This window comes from Scylla paramamosain, chromosome 18 (assembly GCF_035594125.1).
Source record: "Scylla paramamosain isolate STU-SP2022 chromosome 18, ASM3559412v1, whole genome shotgun sequence".
Taxonomy (NCBI): Eukaryota; Metazoa; Arthropoda; class Malacostraca; order Decapoda; family Portunidae; genus Scylla; species Scylla paramamosain.
Genome location: NC_087168.1, coordinates 3,695,001 through 3,707,500, shown reverse-complemented (window position 1 = coordinate 3,707,500; position 12,500 = coordinate 3,695,001). Strand labels below are relative to the sequence as shown.

Sequence of the window (12,500 nt, the reverse complement as noted above, 5' to 3'; positions counted from 1 at the left end):
GCATACATTCCTCACTCTTTTTCTCGTCCTAAACCTTCTAAACCTTGGTTTAACACAACTTGTTCTCGTGCTATACATGATAGAGAAGTGGCCCACAAAAGGTACTTAAGCCTTCCATCACCAGAATCTCATGCACTTTATATTTCTGCCCGGAACCATGCCAAGTCTGATCTCCAACTAGCCAAAAACTCCTTCATTAACAGAAAGTGACAAAAACTTTCAAGATCTAACTCCCCTCGTGACTTCTGGCATCTAGCTAAAAATATCTCCAATAACTTTGTTTCTTCTTCTTTCCCTCCTTTATTTCAAACAGATGGCACCACTGCTATCACATCTATTTCTAAAGCTGAACTCCACCTTGCACGATTCTGGGCTTGTTCCTCCCTCTCCTCCACCCTCTGACTACTTCATGCCACCTATTAAGATTCTTCGCAATGATGTTTTCCATGCCCTTGCTGGCCTAAACCCTCGGAAGGCTTATGGACCTGATGGGGTCCCTCCTATTGTTCTCCAAAACTGTGCCTCCGTGCTTGCACCTTCCCTAGTCAAACTCTTTCAGCTCTGTCTGTCAGCATCTACCTTTCCTTCTTGCTGGAAGTTTGCCTACATTTAACCTGCTCCTAAAAAGGGTGACCGTTCTAATCCCTCAAACTACCGTCCTACTGGTTTAATTTCCTGCCTATCTAAAGTTTTTGAATCTATCCTCAACAGGAAGATTCTTAAACATTTATCACTTCACGACCTTCTATCTGATCGCCAGTACGGGTTCCGTCAAGGCCGCTCTACTGGTGATCTGGCTTTCCTTACTGAGTCTTGGTCATCCCCATTTAGAGATTTTGGTGAAACTTTTGCTGTTGTCTTGGACATATCAAAAGCTTTTGATAGAGTCTGGCACAAAGCTTTGATTTCCAAACTACCCTCCTATGGCTTCTATCCTTCTCTCTGTAACTTCATCTCAAGTTTGCTTTCTGACCGTTCTATTGCTGCTGTGGTAGACGGTCACTGTTCTTCTCCTAAATCTATTAACAGTGGTGTTCCTCAGGGTTCTGTACTGTCACCCACTCTCTTCTTATTATTTATTAATGATCTTCTAAACCAAACTTCTTGTCCTATCCACCTCTACGCTGATGATACCACCCTGCACTTTTCCACGTCTTTTCATAGACGTCCAACCCTTCAGGATGTAAACATTTCACGCAGGGAAGCCACAGAACGCTTGACTTCTGATCTTTCTAAAATTTCTGATTGGGGCAGAGCAAACTTGGTATTGTTCAATGCCTCAAAAACTCAATTCCTCCATCTATCAACTCGACACAACCTTCCAGACACAACCTTCAATGACACTCAACTGTCCCCCTCTTCTACACTGAACATCCTCGGTCTGTCCTTTACTTATAATCTGAACTGGAAACTTCACATCTCATCTTTAGCTTAAACAGCTTCTATGAAGTTAGGTGTTCTGAGACGTCTCCGCCAGTTTTTCTCACCCCCCAGCTGCTAACTCTGTACAAGGGCCTTATCCGTCCATGTAGGGAGTATGCTTCACATGTCTTGGGGGGGGTTCTACTCATACTGCTCTTCTAGACAGGGTGGAATCAAAAGCTTTTTGTCTCATCAACTCCTCTCCTCTAACTGACTGTCTTCAGCCTCTCTCTCACCGCCGCAATGTTGCATCTCTAGCTATCTTCTACCGCTATTTTCATGCTAACTGCTCTTCTGATCTTGCTAACTGCATGCCTCCCCTCCTCCCACGGCCTCACTGCACAAGACTTTCTTCTTTCTCTCACCCCTATTCTGTCCACTTCTCTAACGCAAGAATTAACCAGTATTCTCAATCATTCATCCCTTTCTCTGGTAAACTCTGGAACTCCCTGCCTGCTTCTGTATTTCCACCTTCCTATGACTTGAATTCCTTCAAAAGGGAGGTTTCAAGACACTTATTCATCAATTTTTGACTACTGCTTTGACCCTTTTATGGGACTGGTATTTCAGTGGGCATTTTTTTTATTGGATTTTTGTTGCCCTTGGCCAGTGTCACTCCTACATAAAAAAAAAAAAAAAACAGCAGCGAAGTGGAAGATTCAAGACAGTCTATTCAAGGCGTGCATCTGATGAGGCGGAAAGTTTCTGACTCTCTTCCAGCACATCCCACATATCAACAAACCCTCTCCCTCAGCACACACACATACACACACACACACACACACACACACACACACACACACACACACACACATGCTCTGTTTGCACCCCGATAACACTACTTGTCCTTCATCTCATCCTATTCCTCTCCCAGAGTGTACCAGCAGCAGCATGATTTCAGCAGGTACTTTCACCATTGTCACCAACAGTTCATCTAGTACAGGGAACCCTCAGTTTATACGTTTTTTTTTTTTTTTTTTACACAAATTCGGTTTAACACGACTTAAAATATATTTAGCTTGATTGAATTTACACGAGGTTTTCACTTTAGCACGATCCAGCCCAGCCGCTCATTTGCGTTGTATATATGTCAATATTAATTTTTTTTCCGTTTCTTTTTTATTTCTATTGTTTTAACTTTTGTATTTAAAGTTGTGATTAATAAACAAGGATAAAATGTATTGTATTATTCACTTACCATATACGTAAATGAACTTAGGACAAAATTGTGCGATATAACATGACAAATCCCTTGACACATCTTTAGCCATTAGACTATTATTATTATTATTATCATTACTATTATTATTATTATTATTATTATTATTATTATTATTATTATTATTATTATCATTATTGTTATCATTATTATTACCATTGTGATTATTATTATTTATTTATCTTTAGCACGACTTCTGTGCACACGAAGCCTGCAAGTCCCCGTGCGTCGTGTGTACCGAGTCACCTGTATTCTGTTCTTCCTAAGTATGTATTGTTGACAAAACTGTAACTTGGTATGAGCCTGAGTGATGAAAACGCAAAGCTGTGTGTGTGTGTGTGTGTGTGTGTGTGTGTGTGTGTGTGTGTGTGTGTGTGTGTGTGTGTGTGTGTGTGTGTGTGTGTGTGTGTGTGTGTGTGTGTGTGTGTGTGTTACTTTTTTTTTGTACCTGAGGATTAACATTTTTCTTTCTTTTAAACATTTATTATACCAGGCTAGAGTTTTCCCAATAGTACGCTGTGTTTCCAAGTACTCCTCGTCGCCCACTCACCGTCCGGTACTGGTTTGAGATGCGTGAAGGAGTGCAAACTTCCAGCCTCAGCAGCCGTCATATTGGTGCCGGTCACCGTGGGGCCCCGGAGCCAGAGGTCTGTGGGTCAGGTCTGGGTTACGAGAAGTCACAGGAGAAGTATGGGGATGGTACGCGGGCCAGAACTACTCATGTGAACTTTTGTATGGGAGGCAGAGGTAGGAATGGTTCAGTGCTGACAAATGACATGAAGAAATGCTTGAAATGTAAGAAGCATTTTTATGAGCACTGTTTATGTTTGCAATTATGGAAGACAAAGTGAGATACATGAGTAGTCTAGAAGTGAGAAATGTTGACGAAATAAAAGATTGAGACACTTAATAGGGAAGAAAGATTCGCATGAATTTTTGTAAGGCGTAAAGTGAGAGGCAGAAATGACTGAGTTGTTAAAAGAATACAATCACACAAAACAGAAACATTATGACAATAAAATAAGATAAAAAAATCAATAGATCTACAATAAAACCATGACAGCAGGTGAGGGAGACATAAATGCTTTTAAATGTAAGAAATAATGGACAAGGCAAAGGGACACAGATATGTTAAAAGTAAAGAAACACTCCTGCCAAGATTTAAGAAACACGAGGTATTGCAGCATGCTCACACACTCACATTACACAACACCAACATGCACATACACACGTTTTCCCTCACATGCCATTCTCTCTCACAGACCAACACGCCAAAACTCGAGGAAGGAATTCAGTGAAGCTTCTTACAAAAAAAAAAAAAAAAAGGATCCTGGCTTCAAACTTCAGTGAACCTCCATCACACTTACGCTTCAGAGCTTCAGCAAGTCACACCAGGGAAAGATACTGACCTTAGCTCCTCCCAACATTACCTATCTACACACACACACACACACACACACACCTATTCACCTACTACTTGCTCTCCTCGCCAAATATTCCTTCCTATCTATGCACACTATTTAGCTCTTCCTGCCCTCACATCTCACATGACTACTACCTGTCTGCCTTCCTGTTTACGCTTCCCTTCCCTCTCCACACCTACTTACTTACGCAGCTTTCTACTTACCTACTACCCACTTATCAACCAATACTCAGACACATTCCACAACCAGAGGAGGACAGGACAGGGAGACGCCACCACACCACACCTCCACATCACCACCACCACCACATCACACCACACCACTGCCAACCACCCCCACACACATCCACTGCACCCTCACCACACCACCACCACACCATTCCTTATCTGCATCGCACCACCACTACCACTAAGGTCATAACAACCAGGAAAATCATAACAACCAGGAAGGTCATAACAACTACTAAGGTCACAACACCACCAGTAAGGTCACAACATCACCAGTAAGGTCACAACACCACCAGTAAGGTCACAACACCACCAGTAAGGTCACAACACCACCAGTAAGGTCACGACACCACCAGTAAGGTCACGACACCACCAGTAAGGTCACAACACGACACCATCAGTAAGGTCAAAAGATCACAAGTAAGGTCACAACACCACCAGTAAGGTCACAACACCACCAGTAAGGTCAAAACACCACCAGTAAGGTCACGACACCACCAGTAAAGTCACAACACCACCAGTAAGGTCACAACTCCACCAGTAAGGTCAAAACACCACCAGTAAGGTCACAACACCACCAGTAAGGTCACCGCCGTCCCTACGTTGTCTCACCAAATTCCTGAGTCTGGTGTTGTCAGGGTGACCGAGGCAGCGGCGTGCAGCTTCCTCTACCCCTCCTCCCCCCCACTATTCTCTCTCTCTCTCTCTCTCTCTCTCTCTCTCTCTCTCTCTCTCTCTCTCTCTCTCTCTCTCTCTCTCTCTCTCTCTCTCTTCTTTTATTTTTTCTTAGTTTCATGTTCTTTTCCGTAGCTGTGTGTGTGTGTGTGTGTGTGTGTGTGTGTGTGTGTGTGTTGAAATCAAGGAAATATTCGTGGCTTTTTTCAGTAGGGTTTGTTGTTGCCTTAAGAAAACATAAAGAAAACAACAACAAGAACAACAACAACGAATGAATGAATTAATAAGTAAACAAATAAGTAAGAGAGAAGGTCTAATGACAAATGACATGAAGAAATGCTTGAAATGTAAGAAGCATTTTTATGAGCACTGTTTATGTTTGCAATTATGGAAGACAAAGTGAGATACATGAGTAGTCTAGAAGTGAGAAATGTTGACGAAATAAAAGATTGAGACACTTAATAGGGAAGAAAGATTCGCATGAATCTTTCAACAGGTCTAAAGAGAAGACCTGTTTTAATCAAGACCTCCACGCCGTGTTTCCATGAGGGGAAGGAGATCGATTGAGCGAGGCAGGTGGGTAAAGACTGGCCACCATCACCCACACACACACACACACACACTCTCTCTCTCTCTCTCTCTCTCTCTCTCTCTCTCTCTCTCTCTCTCTCTCTCTCTCTAATCTTCACTTTCCTATATATTCCTCTGTCTACTATATTCTTTTCACTCTATCCCTCCTCCCTCCCACATATCATTCTCGCCCTTCCTCTCTCTGTCCTCCTTCATTTTCTGTATCGTTCTCTCCCCATCTTCCTCCCTTTCCTATCCCTCCCTTAGCGTTTCCTCTACCTCCCACCTCACTCCACGCACCGTCCCTCTCCTTCCCCTAGTCCTCCATCTTTCTCACCTGGGGTTAGTGCTGATGCCTCCACGGGGGCTGCGGCAGGATGCTCCAGGGCGCCGGTGGAAGTCATAACCCAAGAGGCGGCAGGTCAGCGCTAGGAGCTGTGGTGGTGCTGGGAAGGCTGGGCAGCTTTCAGTGTTCCGCCACGACGTTAGTCAGGCGATCCTCGCAGGAGCTTCGCTGGTACATGCTGGATTGGGCCGGTCTCCTGCAGCCCTCGTATCGCAGTCTCCTGAAGGGATGATACATAGTGCAGGTTGAGGATGTGGTGGTGTGGCTATATTGCACACACACACACACACACACACACACACACACACACACACACACACACACACACACACACACACACACACACACACCATGTTATCACCCTTGTTCTCGCGTGTTAAACCTTTCATGTATTAGCAGTGATCTTTGCAATAACGATCTACTACATACAGTTTATATACAGGTTACATATTGTTGCAGCGTCCTGTATCAATCAGTAAATGAATCAGTCATGTATTATGTCGGGGATGGACGGATCAGGCAGGAGGGAGAGAGGACGACCAGAGAGAGGGCTCGTGGATGTAGTGAAGGAAGACATGCGGTGACAGATGATGAAAACAGAGCAAGGTAGAGACGGTGATGCACAGAGGCGACTCCTGACGGGACCACCACGAAGTATGTTATGTGTTACTGTTCCGTGTGACTTTTAACTAAAGAATGTAGCTGAATTTGTCTGCAGTCAAAGAATAAGGTATAAAGATGCTATCGCCTCAGTGGAGAGGACGGTAACTCTTTCATCGGCGTGAAGAGGAGCACAGAGGGGTTGCGACAGGGATGTGACGGTATTCTCACCATTTCACTGCTACTGATGTCTTGTGCTATCATGCAAAACACCGAAATAAAATGTTTCCATGGACAAATAAGAGGAAAGAAAAGAATGGGTTTAATTTTATCTTTTCTAAGCTACTGAACTAGTACGCATTTCGTTAGTCAGGAGGGAAGAAGGGGTTGTGAGGTCAAAACGAAGGACAAATTAGTTAAAACTAGAAGGGTAACTAGTTCAGGGAAGATGAGAAATAGCTTAGGTATTTACTACACAAACTGTAGAAGTAATTTGAATAAGATAGACTTGCTTAGAGGAATGGCGTATGTAGAGAACCTTGCTATCATTGCTTTAACAGAAACTTGGCTAGCTATGTCAGGAAAAGTATATAATCCAGAGGTTAAGATAGATGGTTATACACTGTTCTATAAAGACAGGGAAAACAGGAGAGGAGGAGGCGTCACGCTGTACGTTAGGGACACATTAGTGTTGTATTAACAGTAGAATTAAAACAGATAGCAGAACAGAGTCGATATGGGTAGATATTAAGGAAGGATTACAGTCAGTAGTACTGGGAGTAGTGTACAGGCCACTGACCAGTACAAAGGAGAGTAACACCTCACTGTGGCAGGAAATAAACAGAGCAGGCAGGCACAGTCAGGTATGTGTGGTAGGAGATTTTAATTTTAGGAATATTGTCAGGAGCCTGGTGGGGGGTAACAGGCAAGCAGAGGAATTTCTTAAGGTAATTCAGGATAATTTTTTTAAAACAGGTAATCTTAGAACCCACAAGGAGGAACATTATTCTAGATTTAATTCGTACTAATAGGAAGGAAGCAGTCAGGCAGGTAGAGGTTGGAGGACAGCTAGGTAACAGTGACCATTGGGAAATTAGGTATAAATTAAAATGGGAAGAAACTTTTAGAAGCAAAAACACAAGTAGAATACCTAACTTTAGGAGAACAGATTTTGAGGAATTAAAAAGGTACCTCCAAGGAGTTGACTGGCAACGGATGCAGGGGGAGATAAGGTCTGGGACGGAATTGAGAGAGATAAGGCAGGATGAGAGAGGTGAGGTGAGGCGTGAGGGTGTAGAGCAAGAGGAGTGAAGATGTGTCCGGAAGGGGCGGAGGAGAGAGAGAGAGGGGGAGATAGGTGTGAGTATGTTGGAGGGTCAGGTCATGCTGAGATGGGAGAGGTGAGATCGAGGCGAGTAGATGAGGGAGTGGAGAGGATGGAAGGGGCCGAGATGAGAGGATTAGCTGAAGTAAATGTAGATGAGTTGTATAAATATTTCGTAGATAAAGTTCATACAGGTCAGTTAGCAAACATCCCGTATAGAGCAATAAGATCACAGAAAAATTACTCTAAATGGATGATTGCTAGGTTAAAACACTACATAGGGTAGGAGAGAAATAAATATAAGAGATTAAAGGCAAGTGAAAAGGTTTTAAGGCCACAATATAATGAATTAGTTAGAACAGTCAGGAAGTTAACAAGGAAAGCTAAGGGCAATTATGAAATAAAGGTAGCCAGCCAGGCGAAGACGGACCCCAAGGAATTTTATCAGGTATACAGGACGAAGAATAAGGATACTATAGGTCCATTAAAGGCAGCAGATGGGGAGCTGGTTAGTTTTGGGGAGGAGATTAGTAAAATTCTGAATGAGTATTTTTTAACTGTCTTCACCCAGGAAAACATGCAGGATATGCCAGATAGTGAACAGATGTTTAGAGCAGAAGAGAATGAGAAGCTGACAGATATTATCATAACTAAGGAGGTAGTGGAACAGGAGATAGATAAGCTGAAAAGTTCAAGTCACCAGGACCTGATGAAATATATCCCAGAGTACTTAAGGAATGTAAAGAGGCTATTAGTGAACCATTATTTTCTGTCTTTAGGAAATCACTTGAGTCAGGTGAGGTACCAGTAATGTGGAGGCAGGCTAATGTAGTGTCCATCTTTAAGAAAGGAGATAAAACTTTAGCGTCTAACTATAGACCTGCCAGCTTAACTTCTGTTGTGGGTAAAATAATGGAGTCAATAATAGCGAGGAACATTAGGGAACATTTAGACAAACATAACTTGATAAATCAGTTACAGCATGGCTTCACGAAGGGGAAGTCTTGCCTGACAAACTTGTTAAGCTTATACAGTAAAGTGTACGAGGCAGTAGATAATGGTGATAGTTATGACATCTTACATCTGGCATTTGACATGGTACCCCATCAAAGGCTTCTGAAAAAGGTTAGGGCACACGGGATAGGTGGGAAGATGTTAGGCTGGATAGGGTCATGGCTACGCAACAGGCGACAGAGAGTTGTAATAAACGGCTCGAAATCCGAGTGGGGTCATGTAATTAGTGGGGTGCCACAGGGATCAGTATTAGGGCCATTGTTATTTCTAATATCAATGACTTGGATAGTGGAATTAGTAGTGATGTTAGTAAATTTGCGGATGACACAAAGATAGGTAGATTAATCAGGTCAGAATCGGATGCCATCGCCTTGCAAATAGTTAGCATAGTTAGAGAAAACCCACACAGTAGGTACACAATTAACAACGAAGCTCTGGTAGGTTCAGGGTACGAGAAAGATTTAGGAGTTATAGTTAGCTCTGAACTCCGTCTAGGAAAGCAATGCATAGAGGCCAGAAACAGGGCAAATAGGGTATTGGGATTAATTTTTAGGAGTGTTAAAAGTAGAAGGCCCGAAGTAATATTAAAGTTATACTTGGCGCTGGTCAGACCTCATCTAGACTACACTGTGCAGTTCTGGTCCCCACATTACAGGAAAGATATAGGTCTATTAGAATCAGTCCAGAGGAAAATGACTAAAATGATACAGGGGATGAGGAGTATTCCTTACGAGGCGAGATTGAAGCTGTTAAATTTACATTCTTTAGAGAGACGTAGGTTAAGAGGGGACCTGATAGAAGTATTTAAATGGTAAAAGGATCATAAAAAGGGGGATGTAAGCAAAAATTCTTAGGATCAGCAACCAGGATAGAACAAAAAATAATGGGTTCAAGCTTGAAAAATTTAGGTTTAAGAAAGAGTAAGAAACTGGTTCTCAAACAGAGTGGTAGATGAGTGGAACGGACCCAGTAATCATGCTTTTAGTGCTAAGACATTAGGAAGCTTTAAGAGAAGATTAGACGGATTTATGGATGGGGATGATAGGTGGAAATAGGTAGGTATATTTCACACAGGGACTGCCACGTGTAGGCCTGGTCGCTTCTTGCAGCTTCCCTTATTTCTAATGTTCTTAAGACTGTGGTATAAAATGAGTGTTTAGTACTCGTAAGTTGTAGATGATAATGGGAAAGATCTCGTAGTACTGAAAGGATTAAGTGGCATAGCGATAATAACAAGCGTGATCTAAACAAAATCTTTAGCGTAAATAATCAGGAGAGGACAAGAAGTAGCGGATTCAAGCTTGTTGGAGTTATACAAATAGGGATAAAATTATTTCCAAAAGTGGTCACTGGAAAAAAAAAAAACCTCATTAGACAGATTTTTAAAAGTTAAAGTACCGACTCAATAGGAAGCTTAAAAGGATAGGGATGGCAGGTTGTTATGATGGGCCATTAGGTATGAATGTTGAATACTGGGACTGCCACATATAGACCTGATGGCCTCTTGTATCTTCCTTTACGTTATTATGTTTCTCTGTGTAGCATCTCTGTGTCTTCTTGGTGTCGTTATTCTTGCCGTGGAGAAAAGTTTCATAACCGCTTTGGTGAATGCAACACGTAAAGGCGAGCATGAACGGTTATTGAGACACCCCAAACAACACACACAACTCACTGCCACAAAGATCCTACGAAACATGTAATATTCATACATTCTGTAATACTTCCTGCCGGATTATTCCCCCTCGACTGTCTCTAATAAAAGCAAGATTAATGTGCTAAAAATAGTCTTGGCAAAAAAAAAAAAAAAAAGAGTAATATAACGTGATATATCATAAGCTCACGTATCTTGGCATCTCAACACGTGGCTGGCGTGACGCGCTCGATAAAGAGGAAGGGTGGGGGGTGTCTCTGGTGCGAGGGTGTGGAGGTAACAGCTAGTGGAAGGGGGAGGAGGGGGGTGATAGGGAGGATATAGATTTTGGAGATGATCTAAATGGTGAGGGAAGAGAGAGGGGGATAGAATGCAGAGCTGAGATGAGACAAAGGCACAGAAAAAGGTAAATGAGATAGGAAGGTAAGGGGAAGGGGGAGGGAGGCAGGAGGTGAGGAGGGCGGTAGGGAATGGGAAACGGTGCAAGGGAGGTAGGGGAATATGAGAGAGAAGGCAGGAAGGGGAACGAAATAGGATATGGGAAAACATTTAGAGACTGGAAGGGGAAATAGAGGACTGAGAAGGTAAGGTAAACGGGGAGAGGAAATGGAGGAAGTGGAAGATAAATTAGGAGTAGGTGGTGAGGTATGAGGTAACAGGGAAGAACTACGAATGGGGAAGAGGCGTGGAAGGATCAGAGAATAGGTAGATTCAGTTATTTAGGGAGCAATATGTAGATGCGGGGATCAACTTAGCCTCGCAACACTGGGCATCAGAAAGAATGACTCGAGCTTCGCTATCTCAACACACTGCCTCGCCTGCCGCCGTCGCTTCACGTATTCTCAAGCGTGAAAGTTATCAGGGTGTTCATCATGAGTGTATTGGTATATAGTTTAAGGAAGATTCTGCATCGGCAATGGAGAAAAGTGGGTACAAGAATTCGAGCCATAGTCATCTCTGTGGTCTTTGGGAAAGCAAAGCATTTAACAATACAAGTCCATTTTTGACACGATTCCCAAACATTTATAAGACAAGGAGTTAAAAAAAAAAAAGCTGATTCTCTTGAGCATAAACTTTCCATTGTACTCGCTCTCCCTATAAATACTGCAAATTGTTATGATGCAATTAAGCCAAGCCAAGCCAACCCAAGCCAGGACAAAACAAGCCAAGCCAAGCCAACCCAAGCCAGGACAAAACAAGCCAAGCCAAGCCAACCCAAGCCAGGACAAAACAAGCCAAGCCAAGCCAACCCAAGCCAGGACAAAACAAGCCAAGCCGAGCCAAGCCAAGCCAGGACAAAACAAGCCAAGCCAAGCCAACCCAAGCCAGGACAAAACAAGCCAAGCCAATCCGAGCCAAGACAAAACAAGCCAAGCCAAGCCAAGCCAAGACAACCCAAACAAAACAAGCCGAATTAAAGACCTATTCGCCAGAAACATCATTTCTAAGGAAAAGAAAAAAAAAAGAAAAACAATTAATACAGACAGAAGTTTTTAACGGCACATTCTGTATTCTGAAACGTTCTGTTCTCTCTCTCTCTCTCTCTCTCTCTCTCTCTCTCTCTCTCTCTCTCTCTCTCTCTCTCTCTCTCTCTCTCTCTCTCTACGGCTGAACCAAACTGCCTGTGTTCTTTATTACGATTATTAGCATTCTTTTTTTTTTTTTACTTTTTATGTATTTTGTAGAGAGACCTAAAAAATATACAAAAAAAAAGTATAAAAAAGGCCCGCTCTTAATGCCGTTCCAACCCCCAAAAAAGAGCCAAGCTTAGAAGATCAGAAAGATTACGTTAATTTAGTTCTGTGCACGGTGCCTACAGACTGAACGGCAAGGAAAAATAAGATAAAATTGAAAAGGCTCTTAATGTGGACAGAGGGAGAGAATAAGTCAATTTTGTTCCTGTCTCGCAAACACGTGCACGTCACCTACACATTCAAGGAAAAGAAAAAAAAAAAAAAAAAATCAAAACGCCCTTAATACAGTTTCTCCGCCCCCCTCCCCCTCCCCCCTCCCCCCCCCAAAAAAAAA

The 12,500-nt window shown here is 42.7% G+C and overlaps 1 protein-coding gene across 1 annotated transcript in view; it reads right to left on the bottom strand.

Annotated features, from left to right (window-relative positions):
- The window catches only part of LOC135109023 (regulatory factor X 4-like), a 115,014-nt gene that overhangs the window by 49,449 nt on the left and 53,065 nt on the right, over positions 1–12,500 (bottom strand). The window contains exons 2-3 of the mRNA XM_064019999.1: positions 5,875–6,103; positions 3,192–3,290 (exon numbers count right to left, since the gene is read on the bottom strand). Of these exons, the coding sequence (XP_063876069.1) occupies positions 3,192–3,290; positions 5,875–5,941 (166 nt within the window). The 5' untranslated portion in view covers positions 5,942–6,103. The remainder of the gene's footprint in view (positions 1–3,191; positions 3,291–5,874; positions 6,104–12,500) is intronic.